At 42.6% G+C, this 27,631-nt stretch overlaps 1 protein-coding gene across 2 annotated transcripts in view; it reads right to left on the bottom strand.

Annotated features, from left to right (window-relative positions):
- The window catches only part of LOC311138987 (SAP domain-containing ribonucleoprotein-like), an 83,608-nt gene that overhangs the window by 22,297 nt on the left and 33,680 nt on the right, over positions 1-27,631 (bottom strand). For both annotated transcript variants that reach the window (XM_084173806.1, XM_084173807.1), the window contains exon 9: positions 23,557-23,625. In XM_084173806.1, the coding sequence (XP_084029932.1) occupies positions 23,557-23,625 (69 nt within the window). The remainder of the gene's footprint in view (positions 1-23,556; positions 23,626-27,631) is intronic.

Raw genomic sequence — 27,631 nt, 5'->3', positions numbered from 1 at the left:
TGCGCTGTGTCCCTCAGGTGTTCGGAGTCCTGGCCTCTGAATCACTTACCCATAACACTCCTGATGTGAGTAGGTCCACAGAGCAATGTGGGACAGTCTGGTGACAAAAGGCTGAGGCAATATGTGCTGCCAAGTTCTATAAATCCAAGGCCATTAAAAGGTGTACTTGTATGTCACCCCTACGCAATCTCTCTTCTCAGCTTTTTATAGAGCGCAGAACATTTTTGGGAAACAGTAAAACGGTGCAATCGTGTTAAGTTAGAGCTGGCAGATAACTTTACTAATATTAATTATTGTCATTCTAATGTACAGTTCTTTCAGAAAGTATTCATACCCCTTGACTTTTTTGGTCTCACCCATCTATACACAATACCCCATAATGACAGTCAAAACATGTTTTTCTTAATTTTTGCAAATGTACTGAAAATGAAATACAGAAATATCTCATTTACGCAAGTATTCAATACTTTCTAGAAGCACCTTTGGTGGCGATTACAGCTGTGAGTCTTTTTGGGTAAGTCTTTAAGAGCTTTGCACACTTGGATTGTACAATATTTGCCCATTATTCTTTAAAACATTTGTCAAGCTCTGTCAAGTTGGTTGTTGATCATTGCTAGAGAACCATTTTAAAGTCTTGCCATACATTTTCAAGCCGATTTAAGTAAAAACTGTAACTATGCCACTCAGGAACATTCAATAGACCCTTTTCTAGTACATGACACACTGACGTCACGTACAGATGCGTGCGACTTTTGGCGGCATTAAGAAAGCCATCGCAATCTGCGCCCATTCATAGCCTAGATTTACGTTTTTTTAAACATCTAAACCAATCACATTTTTGGGGTTCTCATACGTTTTGATTCTTGCTTGAACAGTCGCTAAGATTATATTTGGTTGTGATCTTTGCAAAATACTAACTATTTTGGATGCAGCAGTTTTTTTTTTTTTTTTTAGGGGGTAAATCAGCTTAATATTGCAGATAAATTGTAACTTCCATCAATGTAATTGTCTGCATCACTTCCAATCCCCCATGCTTTTTATATATATACTCCCCTTTATTACTTTTCAACCCCGCCATCATTTCCCTACTTGGGGTAAATTAGTGAACAACAATGCCCAGGCCTCTACTTCCAGCCTATACTTACTATCTAAACCTTATGGACACAGTCAATTTTACAATAATTCTATTTGATTTGTTTTTGCTCCTGAACTTCTTCTACTCTCAACCTCTCCGATCATTTTCATGATGTTCATCCGGTTTGCTTCTATATGCCATATCTTTCTAACTGTGCTCTTTCCCAAAAGCTCCCAACATACAACCTAAATACACTGCTCAAAAAAATAAAGGGAACACTTAAACAACACATCCTAGATCTGAATAAATGAAATAATCTTATTAAATACTTTTTTCTTTACATAGTTGAATGTGCTGACAACAAAATCACACAAAAATTATCAATGGAAATCAAATGTATCAACCCATGGAAGTCTGGATTTGGAGTCACCCTCAAAATTTAAGTGGAAAACCACACTACAGGCTGATCCAACTTTGATGTAATGTCCTTAAAACAAGTCAAAATGAGGCTCAGTAGTGTGTGTGGCCTCCACGTGCCTGTATGACCTCCCTACAACGCCTGGGCATGCTCCTGATGAGGTGGCGGATGGTCTCCTGAGGGATCTCCTCCCAGACCTGGACTAAAGCATCCGCCAAATCCTGGACAGTCTGTGGTGCAACGTGGCGTTGGTGGATGGAGCGAGACATGATGTCCCAGATGTGCTCAATTGGATTCAGGTCTGGGGAACGGTCCATAGCATCAATGCCTTCCTCTTGCAGGAACTGCTGACACACTCCAGCCACATGAGGTCTAGCATTGTCTTGCATTAGGAGGAACCCAGGGCCAACCGCACCAGCATATGGTCTCACAAGGGGTCTGAGGATCTCATCTTGGTACCTAATGGCAGTCAGGCTACCTCTGGCGAGCACATGGAGGGCTGTGCGGCCCCCCCAAAGAAATGCCACCCCACACCATGACTGACCCACCGCCAAACCAGTCATGCTGGAGAATGTTGCAGGCAGCAGAACGTTCTCCACGGCGTCTCCAGACTCTGTCACGTCTGTCACATGTGCTCAGTGTGAACCTGCTTTCATCTGTGAAGAGCACAGGGCGCCAGTGGCGAATTTGCCAATCTTGGTGTTCTCTGGCAAATGCCAAACGTCCTGCACGGTGTTGGGCTGTAAGCACAACCCCCACCTGTGGACGTCGGGCCCTTATACCACCCTCATGGAGTCTGTTTCTGACCGTTTGAGCAGACACATGCACATTTGTGGCCTGCTGGAGGACATTTTGCAGGGCTCTGGCAGTGCTTCTCCTGCTCCTCCTTGCACAAAGGCGGAGGTAGCGGTCCTGCTGCTGGGTTGTTGCCTTCCTACGGCCTCCTCCACGTCTCCTGATGTACTGGCCTGTCTCCTGGTAGAGCCTCCATGCTCTGGACACTACGCTGACAGACACCGCAAACCTTCTTGCCACAGCTCGCATTGATGTGCCATCCTGGATGAGCTGCACTACCTGAGCCACTTGTGTGGGTTGTAGACTCCGTCTCATGCTACCACTAGAGTGAAAGCACCGCCAGCATTCAAAAGTGACCAAAACATCAGCCAGGAAGCATAGGAACTGAGAAGTGGTCTGTGGTCACCACCTGTAGAACCACTTCTTTTTTGGGGGTGTCTTGCTAATTGCCTATAATTTCCACCTGTTGTCTATTCCATTTGCACAACAGCATGTGAAATTTATTGTCAATCAGTGTTGCTTCCTAAGTGGACAGTTTGATTTCACAGAAGTGTGATTGACTTGGAGTTACATTGTGTTGTTTAAGTGTTCCCTTTATTTTTTTGAGCAGTGTACTTATTATGGACACAGTATGCTTACATTATTAGTTATCTTGTTATTATTTGTTGTTATTTGTTATTAGTCCCATCCTTCAACTCCATTCAACACCTCCCATCTATCTCTTAACACCATCCATATAGGATTTCTATTTGCATTATATATTTCAACCGTACTGTGATGTTTTACAAAAGTTCTGAACCATTCTCATTGCTTCTACAGATTGTGAATTAAAAATAAACATTTTTGCTAAAAGTATTATTATATTATTGATCGATTGACTATGACTTTTCAGATCACCCAGTAATGCTATCTGCAAGGTTAGCTCCAGGTAAATATTGCAATCCTTTAGCCATTCCTGGACCTGTGTCCAAAAACAAGCTACAAATGGACAGAACCAAAACAAATGATCTAATGATTCTGTCTCTTCACAGCAAAATCTGCAGAGCTGGGAAGATTGTATCCCCCATATAAATAACATTCTATTGGTAGCAAGAATTGTATATAATAATTAAAATTTTCTAATTTTTGAATCCGGTGTCGTTTTGCGTATCAGTTCATAAACACTATGCCATGGGATCGGTACGTCAAAAATCTCTTCCCAACTATTTTGCAATCTATATGGGACGGCTGTCAATCCTTTGGTCCTTAAGTGAAACTGATATACTTTTTTATTTATCACAGTTTTCCTTAACCAATTATGTTCTTTAATGCAAGGCCGACAGACAAGTTCCTTACTTTCTCCCCCTTCCACTTTCCTCTTCCACTTTTGCGGTAAGGCTGCAACTATTTGGTTGTAATTTTGGGTAAAGCAGACATTTCCATATGTTTTTGTTAGCTGCATGTGCGACATAACTCCACCAGTCCTACCGATGATATAATTTACGAAGATTATACCTTTTTTTAACATTCTGTCAAAAAATAAAGGTTTTTTGACAATTAGTATATTTGAATTTAACCACAATATTTGTTGCATTATTTGTTCTGTCGTTTCTGGAGGATTAAATTGAAATTGCAACCAACTTTCTATGGCTTGTTTTAGAAATAGTGATATTTGGGAGATGATTTCCCTTTCAAATAACTGAAAATGAGTGGTTGTAATCTGAATAAAGGGAAAAAGGCCAGCAGTTGTTAGCTAGAATGCTAACACTCATTGATATAGGCTGTAGCAAATGCTAGCCAAAGCGCCATTTTACTGGTTGAAGTTGAACTGTTTTTGTAAGTATAATGCAGTTGATTTGCGATGATGACAAACATTATATTAAGCAGGGCATTCATATGAGCCTTAAAATCCAATTATAATCCAAAAGTAGTGTGTAATGCATTCATAAGCAACATTAAATATAGGCTTTTTTTTGCTGGAGTTCTAAAAGAACTCCCCCTTGTTCTGCCACCAACTTGCGCGCATCGTCATCGTGCGGCAATGTTTGTAAACACAGAAAGGGGTCTATGTCCTCTTGGTTAGCAACTCCAGTGTAGATTTGGATTTGTGTTTTAGGTTATTGTCCTGCTGAAAGGTGAATTTGAATCCCAGTGTCTGTTGGAAAGCAGACTGAACCAGGTTTTCCTCTAGGATTTTGCCTGTGCTTAGCTCTACTTCATTTCATTGTATCCTAAAAAACTCCCTAGTCCTTGCAGATGACAAGCATACCCATAACATGATGCAGCCACCACCATTCTTGAAAATATGAAGAGTGGTACTCAGTGATGTGTTGTGCTGGATTTGCCCCAAACATTACACTTTGTATTCAGGACAAAATATGTATTTGCAGTATTACTTTAGTGCCTTAGTGCAAACAGGATGCATGTTTTGGAATATTTTTATTCTATACAGGCGTCCTTCTTTTTACTCTGTAATTTATGTTAGTATTGTGGAGTAACTACAATGTTGTTCATCCATCCTCAGTTATCGCCTATCACAGCCATTCAACTTTGTAAACATTTAAAAAAATCACCATTGGCCTGATGGTGAAATCCCTGAGCGGTTTCCTTCCTCTCCGGCAACTGATTTAGGAAGGGTGCCTGTATCTTTGTAGTGACTGGGTATATTGATACACCATCCAAAGTGAAACTGCACCATGCTCAAAGGGATATTCAATGTCTGCTTTTTTAAAAACCCATCTACCAATAGTTGCCCTTCTTTGCGAACCATAGGAAAACCTCCCTGGTCTTTGTGGTTGAATCTGTGCTTATAATTCACTGCTCGACTGAGGGACCTTACATATACAGTGGGGAGAACAAGTATTTGATACACTGCCGATTTTGCAGGTTTTCCTACTTACAAAGCATGTAGAGGTCTGTAATTTTTATCATAGGTACACTTCAACTGTGAGAGACGGAATCTAAAACAAAAATCCAAAAAATCACATTGTATGATTTTTAAGTAATTAATTTGCATTTTATTGCATGACATAAGTATTTGTTCACCTACCAACCAGTAAGAATTCCGGCTCTCACAGACCTGTTAGTTTTTCTTTAAGAAGCCTTCCTGTTCTCCACTCATTACCTGTATTAACTGCACCTGTTTGAACTCGTTACCTGTATAAAAGACACCTGTCCACACACTCAATCAAACAGACTCCAACCTCTCCACAATGGCCAAGACCAGAGAGCTGTGTAAGGACATCAGGGATAAAAATGTAGACCTGCACAAGGCTGGGATGGGCTACAGGACAATAGGCAAGCAGCTTGGTGAGAAGGCAACAACTGTTGGCGCAATTATTAGAAAATTTAAGAAGTTCAAGATGACTGTCAATCACCCTCGGTCTGGGGCTCCATGCAAGATCTCACCTCGTGGGGCATCAATGATCATGAGGAAGGTGAGGGATCAGCCCAGAACTACATGGCAGGACCTGGTCAATGACCTGAAGAGAGCTGAGACCACAGTCTCAAAGAAAACCATTAGTAACATACTATGCCGTCATGGATTAAAATCCTGCAGCGCACGCAAGGTCCCCCTGCTCAAGCCAGCGCATGTCCAGGCCCGTCTGAAGTTTGCCAATGACCATCTGGATGATCCAGAGGAGGAATGGGAGAAGGTCATGTGGTCTGATGAGACAAAAATATAGCTTTTTGGTCTAAACTCCACTCGCCGTGTTTGGAGGAAGAAGAAGGATGAGTACAACCCCAAGAACACCATCCCAACCGTGAAGCGAGATCTTGGCCAACAACCTCCTTCCCTCAGTAAGAGCATTGAAGATGGGTTGTGGCTGGGTCTTCCAGCATGACAACGACCCAAAACACACAGCCAGGGCAACTAAGGAGTGGCTCCGTAAGAAGCATCTCAATGTCCAGGAGTGGCCTAGCCAGTCTCCAGACCTGAACCCAATAGAAAATCTTTGGAGGGAGCTGAAAGTCCGTATTGCCCAGCAACAGCCCCGAAACCTGAAGGATGTGGAGAAGGTGGGCCAAAATCCCTGCTGCAGTGTGTGCAAACCTGGTCAAGACCTACAGGAAACGTATGATCTCTGTAATTGCAAACAAAGGTTTCTGTACCAAATATTAAGTTCTGGTTTTCTGATGTATCAAATACTTACGTCATGCAATAAAATGCAAATTAATTACTTAAAAATCATACAATGTGATTTTCTGGATTTTTGTTTTAGATTCCGTCTCTCACAGTTGAAGTGTACCTATGATAAAAATGACAGACCTCTACATGCTTTGTAAGTAGGAAAACCTGCAAAATCGGCAGTGTATCAAATACTTGTTCTCCCCACTGTAATTGTATGTGTGGTGTACAGAGATGCGGTAGTCATTTAAAAATCATGTTAAACACTATTATTGCACAAATAGTGAGTCCATACAACTTATTACGTGACTTGTTAAGCAAATTTTTACTCCTGAACTTATTTAGGCTTTCCATAACAAAAGGGTTGAATACTTATTCACTCAAAACATTTCAGCTTTTCATTTTTTATTAAATGTCTAAAAACATGTAAAACCATAATTCCACTTTGACATTATAGGGTATTGTGTGTAGATTACTGACACAAAATCTCTATTTAATCCATTTTAAATTCAGGCTGTAACACAACAAAATGTGGAAAAAGTCAAGGGGTGTGAATACTTTCTGAAGTCACTGTAGTTGAAAATATTGACCAACTAATCAACTTGGCATTCAACCATCTTGCTTCTCAACTATGTGATTAGTGAGTGCAGGTTTTCTTCCTCATATATGAATGTATTTAACACTGTTTGGACTTAGGTGACCCGAAAAAACACTTAGGCGGCCCGCCCAAGGATTTCAATGGCAGAAAAATCCCGCAGTGGCCACTAGGGAGCTAGCCATCATTTTCTTGGAGACCTGTATTAGCGTTAGCAGAAGTAAATTAGAGCGCTCTGACAAGTCACGTCAAAACAAGAGCGGTCTGAACACAACAAGAGTGGAGAACCAATAATAAAATCTCAACATAAGCCATTGTAACCGATTGTTTCTTCAAGCCTCTTTACCTTATCAATTGTTCTCTTTCTCTCTCCAGCTAATCCAACTCTACCTTCTCACTTCTCTCCCTACCACCAGCTGCCAGCATCGCAGCACCAATAATGCTTTCTTAATTAGTAATTTAAACAATCACATTAGTCCATGCACGCCTCCCCAAACTCGGATCCCTGCCCCCGCTCCCCGGGGCCCCCTCATTAGAGACGCCACCCCTTCTCTCCAGGTCGGACTGGAACGCTCTGCATGGGGCCGAGGTTGAGTAATGAAGCTTCGGTCATAACCAAGTCCTCAAGGAAATGAGATGTGGATATGAAAAGGCAGTGGGGGTGAGGTATCACTGGTAACTAAAGCTCCCCTAGCCCTAACCATGCATACCTCAGTGACATGGCTTCTTTGCGCAATTACATAATGTTGGAGAACATCCTATTGTACCATGGCGTGCAGGCAGGGGGAGAGGGAAAGAAGGGCAGTGGTGGGTTCATCATTCATTCATTCAGGAGCAGGGATTTTAAAGGCTGAAACTGACTGAAATGATAGATCTGTATGAGGAAACTCATCACCACCAGTTACTACTAAATCACAATAACATAATTACCAGAAGGCTATCGTTAGCCTTTTACTTTGCTTAAAAAGACAATACCAACCTTCAAATTGGTACAACTTGTTTTACAGACGTAAAACATTAGTGAATGTGATGTAATATGACAAAGAGATGGGCCTTTTGACAGTTAATGAAAGCAAAGCAAATGAGGGTGCTTGCAGAGATCATTTAATAGATTATTCAATACCAACAGCAGATGCAATTTTCATGCAGTCTGCAATTGAGTAATCGTGTATGAAGGCCTTACCAAACAAGAAAACTTAAAGACCCAGTGCAGTCAAAAACATGATTTTCCTGTGTTTTATATATATTCCCCCACTATGAGGTTGGAAAAATACTGTGAAATTGACAATGCCATTTTAGTGTAAGAACTGTTTTAAAAGACCACCTGAAATTTCAGCCTGTTTTGGTGTGACGGAGTTTTGGTCTACCTTGTGACATCACCAGGCGGTAAATTAGTTAAAGCATAGAAATGTGAGTTATAGATATGTCATTATCATTGAACGCAAGTCTAAGAAGCGGTAGAGCTGTTCCATGTGTGCTATTTCTATGCGTCCCGTTTTGGCATCTTTTACTTTCGGTTTTGTAAACCAGCTTCAAACAACTGAAAACAATTTTTTGGGAAAATACACTGCTCAAAAAAATAAAGGGAACACTTAAACAACACAATGTAACTCCAAGTCAATCACACTTCTGTGAAATCAAACTGTCCACTTAGCAACACTGATTGACAATAAATTTCACATGCTGTTGTGCAAATGGAATAGACAACAGGTGGAAATTATAGGCAATTAGCAAGACACCCCCAATAAAGAAGTGGTTCTACAGGTGGTGACCACAGACCACTTCTCAGTTCCTATGCTTCCTGGCTGATGTTTTGTTCACTTTTGAATGCTGGCGGTGCTTTCACTCTAGTGGTAGCATGAGACGGAGTCTACAACCCACACAAGTGGCTCAGGTAGTGCAGCTCGTCCAGGATGGCACATCAATGCGAGCTGTGGCAAGAAGGTTTGCTGTGTCTGTCAGCGTAGTGTCCAGAGCATGGAGGCGCTACCAGGAGACAGGCCAGTACATCAGGAGACGTGGAGGAGGCCGTAGGAAGGCAACAACCTAGCAGCAGGACCGCTACCTCCGCCTTTGTGCAAGGAGGAGCAGGAGGAGCACTGCCAGAGCCCTGCAAAATGTCTGCTCAAACGGTCAGAAACAGACTCCATGAAGGTGGTATGAGGTCCCGACGTCCACAGGTGGGGGTTGTGCTTACAGCCCAACACCGTGCAGGACGTTTGGCATTTGCCAGAGAACACCAAGATTGGCAAATTCGCCACTGGCACCCTGTGCTCTTCACAGATGAAAGCAGGTTCACACTGAGCACATGTGACAGACGTGACAGAGTCTGGAGACGCCGTGGAGAACGTTCTGCTGCCTGCAACATCCTCCAGCATGACCGGTTTGGCGGTGGGTCAGTCATGGTGTGGGGTGGCATTTCTTTGGGGGGCCGCACAGCCCTCCATGTGCTCGCCAGAGGTAGCCTGACTGCCATTAGGTACCGAGATGAGATCCTCAGACCCCTTGTGAGACCATATGCTGGTGCGGTTGGCCCTGGGTTCCTCCTAATGCAAGACAATGCTAGACCTCATGTGGCTGGAGTGTGTCAGCAGTTCCTGCAAGAGGAAGGCATTGATGCTATGGACCGCCCATTCGCCAGACCTGAATCCAATTGAGCACATCTGGGACATCATGTCTCGCTCCATCCACCAACGCCACGTTGCACCACAGACTGTCCAGGAGTTGGCGGATGCTTTAGTCCAGGTCTGGGAGGAGATCCCTCAGGAGACCATCCGCCACCTCATCAGGAGCATGCCCAGGCATTGTAGGGAGGTCATACAGGCACGTGGAGGCCACACACACTACTGAGCCTCATTTTGACTTGTTTTAAGGACATTACATCAAAGTTGGATCAGCCTGTAGTGTGGTTTTCCACTTAAATTTTGAGGGTGACTCCAAATCCAGACCTCCATGGGTTGATACATTTGATTTCCATTGATAATTTTTGTGTGATTTTGTTGTCAGCACATTCAACTATGTAAAGAAAAAAGTATTTAATAAGATTATTTCATTTATTCAGATCTAGGATGTGTTGTTTAAGTGTTCCCTTTATTTTTTTGAGCAGTGTATATTTCACAGCGGTTTAGATGGTACATTGATTCTCTACACTATACTTGCTTGTTCTGTCACAAACTGAAATTAGGCCTACACAAAGCTGGAATGGGCTACAAGACCATCGCCAAGCAGCTTGGTGAGAAGGTGACAACAGTTGGTGTGATTATTCGCAAATGGAAAAAACACAAAAGAACTGTCAATCTCCCTCGGCCTGGGGCTCCATGCAAGAACTCACCTCATGGAGTTGCAATGATCATGAGAACGGTGAGGAATCAGCCCAGAACTACACGGGAGGAATCTTAATGACTTGGAGAAGATCTGCAAAGAGGAGTGGAACAAAATCCCTCCTGAGATGTGTGCAAACCTGGTGGCCAACTACAAGAAACGTCTGACCTCTGTGATTGCCAACAAGGGTTTTGCCACCAAGTACTAAGTAATGTTTTGCAGAGGGGTCAAATACTTATTTCCCTCATTAAAATGCAAATCAATTTATAACATTTTTGACATGCGTTTTTCTGGATTTTTTTGTTGTTATTCTGTCTCTCACTGTTCAAATAACCCTACCATTAAAATTATAGACTGATCATGTCTTTGTCAGTGGGCAAACGTACAAAATCAGTAGGGGATCAAATACTTTTTTCCCCTCACTGTAAATAGTCTACCGGTGGGTGATTAAGCCAACAGCCAAATAAACGTTAATGCACTTGCAAACTTTGCTGGAGTTGCTAGCTGGCTAATTGTTTTCCTCTTGGATGTGACGTTTACTATTGCAACCTTTTGATGGTGAATTTATTCAACCCTATAGTTGCTGAGGGTGGGATTTTCCAGGCAAGTGTTTGCACTGCAAGAAATCAAGCAGATAATGGCACTACCATTGCACCGCAGTAGTCGGCCTATATTGTTGAACTTGTCTACTATGTAAATTAAACCTCTCTGCCAATAACAGCTAGTTTTCAGTTTTCCCCCTCCCCACTCAGACCACTTCCAATCCGAGCAAAATTATTGCTTGAGAAATTGCTCTTGCTAAGAAGTAATTTGTTTCTTTTTGACCATTTTGATTGAAAACAATCACAGTAACATACTTAATTGTTGCCCAGAAAAGGATTTGATTGAGATAGAAATGGCTGGATTGTATCTTTAAATGGTTAACCAATTAAAACAAGGATAAACAAACCCTGTTAAAAAGGCTTCTCTCATGTCCTTATGTAGCTGCAAAGTGGGTTAGCTGGCAGAGGCCTGCCACAATGACATCATACAAAGAGGGTGCACTGGGAAGAGGAACCAATGACCTGACCTGAGGGTCAGTTCCTAGGGTTAGGAACACATGCGTACTCCCTCCCAACCTTGTAAATCCCATGTGCACTTCTCACAGTGCTCAGGCTTTGCCTTATCCCATAAAAAACAACAAATTAAAAACAAACAAATGTTTTGTCAGTGGGAGGTCTCGATATAAGCTTACTGATACATAGAAAAGATCTAGCCTATGGCTCTAATATGACCATACAACATTTTACATTTACATTTTAGTCATTTAGCAGACACTCTTATCCAGAGCGACTTACAGTTAGTGAGTGCATACATTTTCATACTGGCCCCCCGTGGGAAACGAACCCACAACCCTGGCATTGCAAGCGCCATGCTCTACCAACTGAGCTACAGGGGACCATATTCTACTACCATACAAGTAGTAGATTGACAATTCAAATTAAAAAGAGACTGGAATTGATCATTTTCATCCATTTATTTAAAATTAGAACAATACATTGCCTCCTTTTCTAATGGAATACAAAACTTCTAATAGGATCACTGACCAACCTTCTTCACTGATGTATTTCTAAAAGGGTTGAATTGGAAACCTTGAGGAAAGGCGGGGGCATAAACTTGGACCACGGGAGAAATTGGGCGTGGGGCAAGTGGTTTAGGGTTGTGGGGGTGCACTCCTAACAATGGGGGAACACAGTTAATACCCCGGCCACTCGAACGGACACAATCTGGAGGAGTGAGGCTGTGCAGGCCTCTGTGTGGAAGGAGCTCTTGATTTAGTTACACAGCTGAAACAAGAGCCTTTCACTTGCAAACAATGGACTGCTTTTCCGAGGGCTAGAGCTGGACAAGTGAGGAGCAAATTGTGTGTGTGTGTGTGTGTGTCTCAGAGTGAGTATGTGTTAAAAGAAAAGAAATCATCTACTGCTGAAGTACTTTACGAGAGCCTGCTTTAAACAGAGAGAGGCCTAACTGCGTAAGTCTCCATGGGAATCTTAGCTCGTTAGGGGGGCCTTTCTCCCTCCCTCTGGCTCTCCCCCGCTGTACTCCTGGACCAATGCAATTGTTTATTTTCGCCTATTGAGGTTGCTCCATTCACTGGCTTTCACATTTAACCAGCTCAATTGGAGTGAGAAAGCACTTATTCGGAGGAAAGAAATGTAGCATTCCGTTGACAGAACAGTAAGGCTGCAGCAGCAATAATGTTATTATTTTAAAAGAAAAGAGTTCAACTGAATGTGAGGGAACAACGTCAATCACATCAAGATGATTGCATCAAAATCTGAGCAGATGAGAATGGACAGCGTAGCAGCACATCACATTGACGTTGCAGAGCAAAGCTGTTTCAATAAAGCACAAAGAGTCCACAAAGATCATGTAGAAGAGCACAGAACCCTGAGGAAGGGGAGCAGTTCATTCTCCCTGCTCTGCTAACTGAACCTCAGTCCTGACTAAACAATGATGTGATCTGCTGCCCCTAGAGCCTGCTCCCATGTGCTGCTGTTGCCTTCTCTCCCCAGCCTGGCCTGGCCTGGCCTTGACTAGCCACCCCAGCACAATAGCTCTGAGGTGGACGAGTAAGCTCTTCTCTTCAGGTGGCCGGCTGGCCGCAGTGACAGACCCCTTCTCTGTAACAATCACTGTGGCTGCCAGGGCCTTTCTCCATCCTGTCACTAGCCATTATCCCTGACCAGCGAGAACCTCTCAAGGACAATCCCCACCAGGATGGTGGAATCGAGTGGGGGGCATTGAGCAAAATCTGATGTACACCCCTCCCCTCACAGCGCAGGCCTCATAGCTGGGGGGACGACATCACAAAAAACAAAGGAAGTATTCAAATGTGTCGGAGGGTGAGGTAAGGGTTAAGTTAGGTTCACTCTGATTACCTCCCGTCAAGAAAAAAAATAAAAAATATTTGCAACTTGACAGATCGACTGCCCAACGGTGACGGTGTTTTCAATAGCACGCTACACATGACTGTATACTACTAACGACAGCCATATCTTCACATCAACACAACAAAAAATCTAAGTTACAATCCCTTAACAGATCAATTGACAGAGATGCCACCATCTTCCATATGGTGATTAAGACCACACTATAAAAGCTATCAGAATTGTGTGTAACTTAAGAATAAGCTTCAATATAATACAGCAAAAGTGGTGTACCAACAAAGAAAAAGCCTCAACTGAAAATTGAAATGTTGTACTTTTCATAACTAGCTAGGGAAATACTTATAACTTTTAACTAATAAATATGTTACCTGTGTGATGATTGTCCTATGCCCTCTGTCACTTAATCTAAAGACTTGCCTTAATGAATAACTGGAAATTGATTAAGCAAACCATTTATGAGAAAAACACGTATTTATTGTATGTAGTGCATTCGGAAATTTCCACATTTTCTTACGTTACAGCCTTATTCTAAAATTGATTAAATTAAAAATTTTCCTCATCAATCTACACACCATACCCCATAATGACAAAGCTAAAAAAATGTTTTTTAAATTTTTGCAAAATAAATACAAAAATACCTTATTTACATAAGTATTCAGACCCTTTGCTATGAGACTCGAAATTGAGCTCAGGTGCATCCTGTTTCCATTGATCACCCTTGAGATGTTTCTACAACTTGGAGTCCACTTGTGGTAAATTAAATTGATTGGACATGATTTGGAAAGGCACACACCTGTCTATATAAAAGGTCCCACAGTTGATAGTGCATGTCAGAGCAAAAACCATGCCATGAGGTCGAAGGAATTGTCCGTAGACCTCCGAGACAGGATTGTGTCGAGGCACAGATCTGGGGAAGGGTACCAAAAAATGTCTGCAGCATTGAAGGTCCCCAAGAACACAGAGGCCTCCATCATTCTTAAATGGAATAAGTTTGGAACCACCAAGAATCTTCCTAGATCTAGCCGTCTGGCCAAACTGAGCAATCGGTGGAGAAGGGCCTTGGTCAGGGAGGTGACCAAGAACCTGTTGGTCATTCTGACAGAGCTCCAGAGTTCCTCTGTGGAGATGGGAGAATCTTCCAGAAGGACAACCATCTCTGCAGCCCTCAACCAATCAACGCCTTTATGGTAGAGTGGCCAGACTGAAGCCACTCCTCAGTAAAAAGGCACATGACAGCCCGCTTGGAGTTGGCCAAGAGGCATCTAAAGGACTCAGACTATGAGAAACAAGATTCTCTGGTCTGATGAAACCAAGATTGAACTCTTTGGCCTGAATGCCAAGCGTCACGTCTGGACCTGGCACCATCCCTACGGTGAAGCATGGTGGTGCCAGCATCATGCTGTGGGGATGTTTTTAGCAACAGGGACTGGGAGACTAGTCAGAATCGAGGGAAAGATAAACGGAGCAAAGTACAGAGATCCTTGATGAAAACCTGCTCCAGAGCGCTCAGGACCTTATTTTTATTTTTTTTTAACCTTTTTTATACAGGTTTTTCGCATTGTGATAAAATCAATTTTTCAAGAGAGACCTGGTCCAACAGCAGCAGGGGGAACAAAGTTTCAGACAAAAAAAACGTACATATAGTAACACAACATTAAACAAAACTATAGACACGCATACAGTACAACCATTACATATTACGTAAAGAAACACAAATGTCATAACTAATAAACAGCTGTCCTAAAGACAATTACACGCTTCTATGATATTTACATCAACCAAGTTTTTAAAACTCCACCAACGTGACTAGATCATCAAATTTGATAATGTTCAGGAGAGAATTCCAGGACCACGGAGCTGAGTAACTAAAACTATTTCTACCATGACCTGTTCTAATTCTTGGTACTGTTAAAAGCAAATGAGAATGGGACTGTAATTGATATTTATTTACTGACCTGATTAAAAAAGCATTTTACCCAATATGGCCTTATAAATCAGTGAATACCAGTGTTTAAGCCTACGCAAGGTCAATGACGACCAGCCAACGGCGCTGTAGAGATCACAATGACGTGTTAGGCATTTTGATTGGTAATGAACCTGAGGGCCGCATGATATACTGAATCAAGTGCTCTCAGGGTAGTGGTTGAGGCCTGCATATATATAACATCACTAAAACCTAAAGCCGCCAGTAAGGTTCACCTTCCAACAGGACAACGACCCTAAGCACACAGCCAAGACCACGCAGGAGTGGCTTCGGGACAAGTCTCTGAATGTCCTTGAGTGGCCCAGCCAGAGCCCGGACTTGAACCCGATCGAACATCTCTAGAGAGAGCTGAAAATAGCTGTGCAGTGACGCTCCCCATCCAATCTGACAGAGCTTGAGAGGATCTGCAGAGAAGAATGGGAGAAACTCCCCAAATACAGGTGTGCCAAGCTCGTAGCGTCATACCCAAGAAGACTCGAGGTTGTAATCGCTGCCAAAGGTGCTTCAACAAAGTACTGAGTAAAGGGTCTGAATACTTCTGTAAATGTAATGTTTTATTATTAAAAAATGTCTAAAAACCAGTTTTTGCTTTGTCATTATGGGGTATTGTGTGTAGATTGATGAGGGGAAAAAACAATTTAATACATTTTAGAATAAGGCTATAAAGTACATATTTTGGGAAAAAGTCAAGGGGTCTGAAAACTTTCCGAATGCACTGTATGTGTAGTTAGCGATGTTATCCCGTTGTTTGATTATGTACCACCTGTGAAAGAAATAAACATTTGGTTGCTTGACGTAACACCGGTTCTATGATAATATGAGTGAGGTCTCTTACTAGGGGTAAGTGAGTCAAGGAAGCTCCAATCACACAACATCTGTTGTAGACAGACACGAGCGATGGCGAATAGTTGGGAGACCCCACTCTTTTATAAGGCTCCGTCGTTCCCTACTAGCTTCACTTTCCAAGTATATGTTTTCTTCTTTACGCAAAGCGTGAAGGGAAACGCGGTGAAAGACCTCACTCATTATCATAGAACCGGGGTTACGTCAAGTAACCCAACGGTTTATTTCAAATACTTGTTTGATCTCTTTTACTATGGGGATATAGCCAACTCCCGTAGCGCTCATATACTCTCCGAAGCCAGGTTGTCTAGACAGAATCAACCCTCAGAAGTCCCGACACTAAACACCGTATGCTCTAACGAGGGGGTTCCCCAACATGCAGCATTGCAGATCTCTTGTACAGAGACGCCCATGAACAATGCCCATGACGCAGCCATACCTCCAGTGGAATGAGCTCTCAGGCCCTCTGGAGGTGGTAAACCCTTGCTATTATATGCCACTATAATAGCATCCACTATCCAATAGGATAAGACCTTGCGAGAAATGGGCCTCCCTGCTTGTGGAGGTGCCCAAGAGACAAAGAGCTGGTCGCTCTTTCTAAGGGCTCTTGTCCTGTCCATGTAGATGCTCCACAAGCGGTGGAGACACCATTCCTCCAAAGAGGAAAAAGGCAGTGGTGAAAGGCTGAAAGCTCAAAAGTGAGTCGATTGTAAGCACTACTAACTTTAGGCACAAAAGCGGGGTTAGGTTGTCGGGTAACATTGGACAACCCTGGGGCAAAGTCCAGGCATGAGTGGTGGACAGATGGTGCATGCAGCTCTCCCACTCGCTATGCGGATGTAACAGCTAAAAGTAAAGCGGTTTTAAATTAGATAAGTTTCACTTCCACACTTTCCAGCGGCGGCTGTGAAATGGCCTCAAGCACAATAGATAGGTCCCAGGATGGGACTAGCTGCTTTGATACCGGGCGTAAGCAACGCCGCCCTTCAAAAAATGGCAGATAAGGGGGTCTCCCCACTGTATCGTTGTTGAAGCTTATATGGCAGGCAGAGATGGCAGCCAGGTGCACCTTTACAGTGGAAAAACCTTTTCCACGTCCAAAAGGTCCTGCAGAAAGCAATGTACATCTGAAACTGAGCATAGAAAGGGAATAACCCATTTCTGCTTGCATCATCTCTCAAACACATGCCACTTGTTGTCATAAAGTGAGTGTGTAGAAGGGGCCTAGCGCTCTGAATAGTCTCCATGACTCGGAGCGGTAGGCCTGTCGCAGTAAAGGGCAACTCCACCACTTTTCAACCTCATTTTCATTATCTCCAGCACAATACCAGGTCAATATATGTGAAAACGTCACATTTAAGTTTTGTAGAAGAAAAAAAAAAGTTTAAAAGTTCTACCCGATGACGTCATCCGAAGTCATAACATTTTAAAACCAGTGATTTTTAAACACTATGAGATTCGCGGTGACATGGGGAGCAAGCAAATACCCTCCCTTGGGCTAGAAACTCATTGCAGGTTTTGAAAATCTATTTTTTCATTAATCGGATTGATCCTGAGACCTAGCTGTGAGGTGGATTGTAAGGGTAGCAGTGTCTTTCACGGCTTGCTCCTGTGTGTGGGCACAGAGCAGGTAGTCATCTATGTAGGCAGAGATTCTGAACCCCTTGCACCTCAGTGGGTTCAATGCCACCTCCACACATTGCTGAAAGTCTGAGGGGCTAGTGATAGTCCGAATGGACCAGTGAGATACTTGTAGGCCATGCCCTGAAAGGCGAACTTGAGAAACATCCTGTGTGCTGGCAGAATGTTTGTGAAAATAAGCATCCTGCAGATCGACAGTAGTGAATGAATCACCTTGACAAATGGAGCGAGACAGCACATTGTGCATAAGCATATGGAACATTAACTTTTATCAGATGGCTGTTGAGGACCCGTAAGTCCGAGACAGGGCTAGCTAGTAATTCTAGGAATTTAGTGCTTGGCTTACTTCGCCCAGTACGGGGAAAGCAGTAGCTATAACTCTGGGAGAGAAGGTTCTGTCAGCCGGGTTATATGTGTGCTACTCAAAGCAAAGTTTAATATTTCAATTACCTTTTTTTACATTTTAGTCATTTAGCAGACGCTCTTATCCAGAGCGACTTAGTGAGTGCATACATTTTTCATACTGTCCACCCGTGGGAATCGAACCCACAACCGTGGCGTTGCAAGCGCCATGCTCTACCAACTGAGCTACAGGAGGAATTTCTCTGCACTGTTTGGAGCCCATCTGTTACGATTGGTTCAGGTTGTACAGTTTATTGGGCTGTTTTTTCTAATGAGTATTGCTGGTTAATTTCTTCAGAAACACATTGATCTGACTGTGATCTAAAAATGGTGTCTGTGGTCTGACAGCGAATGCACTACAGTGGCTTGCGAAAGTATTCACCCCCCTTGGCATTTTTCCTATTTTGTTGCCTTGCAACCTGGAATTAAAATTGATTTTTGGGGGATTTGTATCATTTGATTTACACAACATGCCTATCACTTTGAAGGTGCAAAATATTTTTTTTGTGTGAAACAAACAAGAAATAAGACAAAAAAACAAAACTTGAGCGTGCATAACTAACTATTCACCCCCCCCCCCCCCCCCCCCCCCCCCCCCCCCAAAGTCAATACTTTGTAGAGCCACCTTTTTCAGCAATTACAGCTGCAAGTCTCTTGTGGTATGTCTCTATAAGCTTGGCACATCTAGCCACTGGGAGTTTTGCCCATTCTTCAAGGCAAAACTGCTCCAGCTCCTTCAAATTGGATGGGTTCCGCTGGTGTACAGCAATCTTTAAGTCATTCTCAATTGGATTGAGGTCTGGGCTTTGACTAGGCCATTCCAAGACATTGAAATGTTTCCCCTTAAACCACTCGAGTGTTGCTTTAGCAGTATGCATAGGGTCATTGTCCTGCTGGAAGGTGAACCTCCACCCCAGTCTCAAAACTCTGGAAGACTGAAAGGTTTTCCCTCAAGAATTTCCCTGTATTTAGCACCATCCATCATTCCTTCAATTCTGACCAGTTTCCCAGTCCCTGCCGATGAAAAACATCCCCACAGCATGATGCTGCCACCACCATGCTTCACTCTGGGGATGGTGTTCTCGGAGTGAGGAGAGGTGTTGGGTTTGCGCCAGACATTGCGTTTTCCTTGATGGCCAAAAAGCTCAATTTTAGTCTCATCTGACCAGAGTACCTTCTTCCATATGTTTCCCCACATGCCTTTTGGCGAACACCAAACGTGTTTGCTTATTTTTTTCTTCAAGCAATGGCTTTTTTCTGGCCACTCTTACGTAAAGCCCAGCTCTGTGGAGTGTACGGCTTAAAGTGGTCCTATGGACAGATACTCCAATCTCCGCTGTGGAGTTTTGCAGCACCTTCAGGGTTATCTTTGGTGTCTTTGTTGGCTCTCTGATTAATGCCCTCCTTGCCTGGTCCGTGAGTTTTGGTGGGCGGCCCTCTCTTGGCAGGTTTGTTGTGGTGCCATATTCTTTACATTTTTCAATATTGGATTTAGTGGTGCTCCGTGGGATGTTCAATGTTTTGGATATTTTTTTATAACCCAACCCTGATCTGTACTTCTCCACAACCTTGTCCCTGACCTGTTTGGAGAGCTCCTTGGTCTTCATGGTGCCGCTTGCTTAGTGGTGTTGCAGACTCTGGGGCCTTTCAGAACAGGTGTATATATACACTGAGATCATGTGACAGATCATGTGACACAGATTGCACACAGGTGGACTTTATTTAACTAATTATGTGACTTCTGAAGGTAATTGGTTGCACCAGATCTTATTTAGGGGCTACATAGCAAAGGGGGTGAATACATATGCACGCAACACTTTTCTGTTATTTATTTTCTATAATTTTGGACTATTTTGTGTATGTCCATTACATGAAATCCAAATAAAAATCAATTTAAATTACAGGTTGTAATGCAACAAAATAGGAAAAACGCCAAGGGTGATTAATACTTTTGCAAGGCACTGTAATGGAGGAAGTTTCCATGTCAGTGATGGCATAATCAACTACACTTTTCCCAAGAGCTGAGCAGTAAGTAAAACGACCCTCAGATTCTACCATGAAGCATATCCAGGCCTAAGGCTCGACACAAATGCACTAACTCCTTCAGTATTTGGTCAGGACTGTTTCTTTTATGTATAATAGGGCTACTGTACAAGGAGGGGTGTCCAATTACGTGTTGGTTACCTCCCACATCAGTGTAGTCAGGCTCAGAACCTGTTCTCGCATTGAAATCTCCACAAAGAAGCACTTTACCCTCTGCCTGAAATGGTATGATTTCTGTATGGAGATTGTCAAAAAACAGATCTTCATAATATGATGAATCTGAAGGAGGAGCATTAGCTGCACATACAGTGCCGTGAAAAAGTATTTGCCGCCTTTCTAATTTTCTCCACTTACGCATATTTCTTATACTGAATGTTATCAGATATTCAACCACAAACTAATATTAGATAAAGGGAACCTGAGTGAACAAATAAAACAATTATACTTATTTCATTAACAAAGTTAAGCAACATCCAATGCCACAGTGTGAAAAAGTAATTGCCCCCTTACACTGGTTGTGCCACCTTTAGCTGCAATGACTCCAACCAAACGCTTCCTGTAGTTGTTGATCAGTCTCTCACGTTGCTGTGGAGGAATTTTGGCCCACTCATCCATACATAACTGCACACCTACTCATTCAAGGGTTTTTCTTTATTTTTTACATTGTAGAATAATAGTGAAGACATCAAAACTATGAAATAACACATATGGAATCATGTAGTAACCATTTTTTCTTTTTAAACAAATCAAAATATATGTTATATTTGAGATTCTTCAAAGTAGCCACCCTTTGCCTTAATGACAGCTTTGAACACTCTTGGCATTCTCTCAACCAGCTTCACCTGGAATGCTTTGAAGGACTTCCCACATATGCTGAGCACTTGTTGGCTGCTTTTCCTTCACTCTGTGGTCCAACTCATCCCAAACCATCTCAATTGGGTTGAGGTCAGGTGATTGTGGAGGCCAGGTCATCTGATGCAGCACTCCATCACTCTCCTTCTTGGTCAAATAGCCCTTACACAGCCTGGAGGTGTGTTGGGTCATTGTCCTGATGAAAAACAAATGATAGTCCCACTAAGCCCAAACCAGATGGGATGGCGTATCGCTGCAGAATGCTGCGGTAGCCATGCTGGTTAAGTGTGCCTTGAAGTTTAAATAAATCACAGACAGTGTCACCAGCAAAGCACCCCACACCATCACACCTCCTCCTCCATGCGTCACGGTGGGAACTACACACACGGAGATCATCCATTCACCCACACTGCATCTCACAAAGACGCGGCGGTTGGAACCAAAAATCTAAAATTTTCACCGTTCTAATGTCCATTGCTCGTGTTTCTTGGCCCAAATAAGTCTCTTCTTCTTTTTGCTTGTCCTGTAGTAGTGGTTTATTTGCAGCAATTTGACCATGAAGGCCTGATTCACACAGTCTCCTCTGAACAGTTGATGTTGAGATGTGTCTGTGACTTGAACTCTGTGAAGCATTTATTTGGGATGCAATTTCTAAGGCTGGTAACTCTCATGAACTTATCCTCTGCAGCAGAGGTAACTCTGGTTCTTCCTTTCCTGTGGCGGTCCTCATGAGAGCCAGTTTCATCATAGTGCTTGATTGTTTTTGCAACTGCACTTGAAGAACCTTTCAAAGTTCTTGAAATGTTCCGTATTGACTGACCTTCATGTCTTAAAGTAATGGACTGTCATTTCTCTTTGCTTATTTGAGCTGTTCTTGCAATCAAATATGCAGAAGGCATTGCCAGTGAAGCAGAGAGGAAAACATATAAAGCAAAGGTTTTAAAAGAGCACCCATAGACCCTAAGAGCAGACTTTATGTAACAAAAATAAATAAATCAAGGTGGATCTTCTCTTTTTCACTGAATGAGATATGAAGACGTTAATATAAATTAAATTAAACTGTTTCACAAAAATGTGCCTATGAAAACCATAACTGGCACTCAGATCCACATGAGAAAGGTTGCGGACTCCTCGTGTAGCCTATTACTGGCAACTTCAGGAGAGTAGCGGCAGAATGTGCGAAAGCCAGCAGGAGCTGGAGGAGAATAGTTGGGTCAAGTAAACATTTTTTTTTGTTCTGGTTATCTAGATCTCTGGTGCCCGTTTGAGGCATTTGTCTTGTTTCATCAAACCGTAAGCTTAAAGCATCAGACAAGCTCAACGCAAAGAGTTGTCATAAATAAGATGGTTATGTTAGCAGTGAAGGAGAAGTGAGGAAAACTGCTGACTGGATTAACTAATAGAAGAATTGTGAAAAAGATCACTCACACTTGTTATAAATTATGTTCAGATACCCATGGGTTTCTGGGGTTACATGTAATAATATTAGGCTACTTGGTTCACATAAGATACAGCCTGTATAGAATAGGAAAACGATATAGCTTTAGTCTTTAAATATGTGCTTGTTTGGCATACATGTGTACTTAAGTTCCATGTACACTATATAAATAAAAGTATGTGGACACCCCCTCAAATGAGTGGATTCAGCCATTAAAGCCACACCCATTGCTGACAGGTGTATACAATCGAGCACACAGCCATGCAATCTCCACTGACAAACATTGGCAGTAGAATGGCCTTACTGAAGAGCTCAGTGACCTTCAACGTGGCACCGTCATAGGATGCCACCTTTCCAACAAGTCAGTTTGTCAAATTTCTGCCCTGCTAGAGCTGCCCCGGTCAACTAAGTGCTGTTATTGTGAAGTGGAAACGTCTAGGAGCAACAACGGCTCAGCCGCGAAGTGGTAGGCCACACAAGCTCACAGAGCGTAGGGCGTAAAAATCGTCTGTCCTCGGTTGCAACACTCACTTCAGAGTTCCAAACTGCCTCTGGAAGCAAACTCTAAAGTTTGGTGGAGGAGGAATAATGGTCTGGGGCTGTTTTTCATGGTTCGGGCTAGGCCCCTTAGTTCCAGTGAAGAGAAATCTTAACACTACTGCATACAATGACATTCTAGACGATTCTGTGCTTCCAACTTTGTGGCAACAGTTTAGGGAACGCCCTTTCCTGTTTCAGCATGACAATGCCCCCGTGCACATAGCGAGGTCCATACAGAAATGGTTTGTCAAGATCGGTGTGGAAGAACTTGGCTGGCCTGCACAGAGCCCTGACCTCAACCCCACCAAACCCCTTTGGGATGAATTGGCAAGCCGACTGCGAGCCAGGCCTAATTGCCTCTTCACTAATGCTCTTGTGGCTGAATGGACCAAGTCCCCGCAGTAATGTTCCAACATCTAGTGGAAAGCCTTCCCAGAAGAGTGGAGGCTGTTATAGCAGCAAAGGAGGGACCAACTCCATATTAATGCCCATGATTTTGGAACGAGATGTTCGACGAGCATGTGTCCACATACTTTTGGTCATGTAGTGAATTCATGAGTCAGCTCACCGTTTTGGCGACAGAGGAGACGTTCATGCCAAAGCGCTCTGCCCGCTTCTTCAGGACCTCAACGCTGACCTAACACCACAGAGGGAGGAGAGGTGTTAGTTATGAGCTCCATAAAGAAAAGTCAGGTGTTTACAAATTCCTATTCATAACATCACATTGAAAAAGCGAGGGAAACCAAGTCCTATCATCTTCTTACAAACAGAAAACCACAGGTTTGTTCTTCTCCAATAAACAGGGATGCAAACAGGTGAGGGTCCAAAAAGGTGACAATTTGCATATAATTTACATATTGTCAGAGAATAACATGAACATAATAAATATTTGAACAATCTCAATCCTCCTAACTTTCCAAACCACAATAGACAGAGAAAAGTATGTCCTGGGGTTGGGGGGAGTTGGGCTCTTTGGTCTGGGTTTAAGGTTTAGTTTAAGTTAGGATTTTCTTATTTTCTTGTTTAGGACATGTACTTTCCAGTGGGTTTAATTAAGAACTGTAAGGTGAAGGTCAAGGACTAGGCTATCTGCTAAATAACTAATTATTTTCAGCCAACATTAAACAACTCCGTCTCATCTTAGTAGAATCTGACCTGTCAGTCTAACACACACGACTCATAACCCCCATTATTTTTAAGAAAATCATTTTAATGCTCAAAATAATAAACAGTAACAGGTTATCACTTACATATCTAGCATACACTCACTCATTTGCAGCCACCTTCTCCTAGGCTTAGTTCTCTCAGCCAGTGGAACAGGAACCGTAGGAGAGGACCAGACAGTCAATATAATAAACATAACAGTAACTGGTTATCACTCACATATCTAGCCTACACTCACCTACACCTATAGCCCACGTTACACGTTAGCCTTCTTCCTTTTTGCCTGGAGTAAGACATCTAGTGCTCTTTTTCTTTAGCTGTGTGCATCTAGAAGAATCCAAAAAGCAATCAATCTATAGTATATCATGGCAACACGTTTTTTTATTACCTAAATTTCACTCCTTGACAAGAGTCACTAGAGACTCAAAGCCACAAGAGGGTAGAACACATTTCAAACTTTGCTTGTTAGGATACATCTCACAACCATTGTAGCAATATATGTCACACCCGGTCTAAATATGTGTCATGACAGTGTTATGACCATATTATAACAGGTTATGACAAGTTATGTCAGCTGTTATGACATTATGACTGTGTCATAACGCTGGGTGTCAAGTAACGTGTTACCCCAAAATTATTTCTCATTAGCATTATACATATAATAAGCGGGTGTCCTGGATTTATCAGCCACTGGTCCAACATACAACTCTCTGGAAGGCAGCATCTTGTCAATGAAGTCCATCTCCATTTGCTTCTTTCTTGGGTGTGGTGATGCACAGCCTTGAGGAAGCATGCCATGAAAGTGGTGATCACTTCAAGCATGCAGCTTGTGGACAAGGGTTTGGCTGCCCTGTGAATGAATTATGGCATGTTATTGTAAAATGCAACTTCATCTATTTTAAGACCACACAGAGTGATGGTTTTCAGTTTTAAGGGCAAATGGTTTGCTTATGACATTCCAACTGATGAGACCCAGAGAATATATCTAGTTTATCAATCAGGAATGAAGAATTAACTTAAAAATGTCAAAATACACACCTGGAAAACAGTACGTTAACACTTGCAACGCACATGGTAGGCCTACCCTGCCCACCAAAGTAATCTATGGTTGGAGCGCTGATATTATATTGATATAGTAACACAGGAGATACTGACTAGCCTATAGTAGCTTAAATGCACCCACCTCAGCATTTCCAACTCTTTCAAAAGCAGGGACTGGCACCTGCACCCTTTATCTCATATTTTCAGGGCCCTGTGTTACTGGCATCTGTGTTACTGGCATCACACATACAGCAGAGCCTGCATATTGCATGACCTGGCTTGTCTACCTTTAAACAAATAAATAAAAAAAAGTGGGAAGGTGTGCTGCACTTCCTTGACATCAGTCTGTGCATCCAATTTCAGCCAGGCCCAGCTCCACTTGCACCTCAGCCCTGACTCAGGCTTAGACACCCTCTCCTCAAATTCTGAAAACCAAAGCATAAATTACACGATTTAATACAAAGATGCCAACAACACAGTATAATAATTACATTTGATTTTCTAATTTCCTACATAGTAACTAGAGACTACTCACACACAGTGTGGTAATGTGGGTTTGCCTAAGGTCTTTACACAAACGCCACCAGCGGGTACTTATTCATTGGTATCATTGTTAAGAGTATTGGAACGTCATGGCCCCAATATACACCGCTGTTGTGCAGCTGCCTACGCCACCATGCTAGGTTTAGTAATAAACCAACCAAGTTTATAAAGTTACTCCCTCGCTTCCTCCAATGCATTTAATTAATTTGTTCCGTGGGTTATTACACACAGACATGTGAAGTAAGCTGAGGCAACACAAAGTTAGTGGAGGCATGAAGGTGGTAATGTTAGCTTGCCAACTTAGATGCTAACGTAGCTAGCTAGCTAACGTCAGCTAGCTAATGTTAACTTTGTGTGTAATAATTTGTGCTATTGAAACATACATGCAATTATAATTTGCTTTTCATCAAGTATAATCACAGCCTTTTTCATACACAGGTTGCTTACCTCGAGTTACATTCCGAATTTCCCAGTCAGGAACAAAGTTTGTTGCGTTGAGTGAGTGACGACACAGCCGCCAGAGAAGGTAGTGATAATAATAACAATAATAATAATAATAATAATATGCCATTTAGCAGACGCTTTTATCCAAAGCGGCTTACAGTCATGCGTGCATACATTTTTGTGTATGGGTGGTCCCGGGGTTCGAACCCACTACCATGGCGTTACAAGCGCCGTGCTCTACCAGCTGAGCTACAGAGGACCACGGGGATCACACAGGGAGAAGATCTGTTCGCGCCTCTCTTTTATAGTTCAATGGGTGATACGCACTGCGTCTGCCCACTTTAAGTCAGACCCCTCCCCCCACAAATTTTTTTTTACAGCTCTACACGGTTCACGTGGATGACTATTTTGAGATCAAAGCGGTGAATACCGCCGAAAAGTGACAAGTTTGCTTCCCTGCAAGAATGTCAGAAGGGTGGTGGGGAGGTTGGGAGTGTTCAGGTTTCGGATTTTCCCCACTTTTTTCAGGGATTAGATCTTTCAAATCACACTTTTTAAAATAGAAAAACAACAAAATTGGATGTTCTAAGTACACAACAATGCTAAAACAACACAAGGAGACCGCTTTTGAGGTCTTCGAAACATTAAGACATTTCTATTTTTGAATGTAGTTACCCTTTAATTCAAGTGTGCATGCACCTAGCACTGTTGTTTGGTTAGCAGTGTTTCTGTAGCACACGTGTTGGAGTTTGCAAAACAAATGCCCACTGGATTGATGCAAATAATCACGATCTCATTCTGTCAGGTAGGCATAGGCTACTTTGTAGCTAGTTAACATTTAAAAACGCCCACACCAGTAGAAATCCACTTTTTCAAGCTGAAAACTAAATGGCCAAACCTTACCCATGATGTTGCACAACGATTTAGTCAAAGTATGATATATTTGGGCTTGAAGTGACAAATCTGAACTGCCCACTTTTTCTGTATTTTCCTATGTTTTGACATAGAAATTATTTTTAGCCTACATTTAGTTTTATTTGAACGTTACAACCCACCAGTATGGCATTGCTTATTAATCAGAAAGCTGCAAAGTTATTCCTCTTCGGGACTGAGATGAGCCAAACAGCCTCGTGTCCACTTGGCCTTAATAGAATCAACCATGAATTCTGCTCTGTATCAGATAATTCTACAGGAGAATGTCAGACCATCTGTCTGTGAGCTGAAGCTGAAGCGCAGCTGGGTCATGCAGCAAGACAATGATCCAAAACACACAATCAAGTCTACATGAAAATTGCTAAAAAGCAACAAATTGGAAGTTTTGGAATGGCCTAGTCAAAGTCCAGACCTAATCCCAATTGAGATGTTGTGGCAGGATTTGAAACGAGCAGTTCATGCTTGAAAACCCATCCGTCACTGAGTTAAAGCAGTTCTGCATGGAAGAGTGGGCCAAA

The sequence above is a fragment of the Coregonus lavaretus genome (genome assembly GCF_964263955.1).
Source record: "Coregonus lavaretus genome assembly, chromosome: 12".
In the NCBI taxonomy this organism is placed as follows: Eukaryota; Metazoa; Chordata; class Actinopteri; order Salmoniformes; family Salmonidae; genus Coregonus; species Coregonus lavaretus.
The sequence above is the reverse complement of the archived record's forward strand: the minus strand, read 5'-3'. Positions and strand labels throughout refer to the sequence as shown.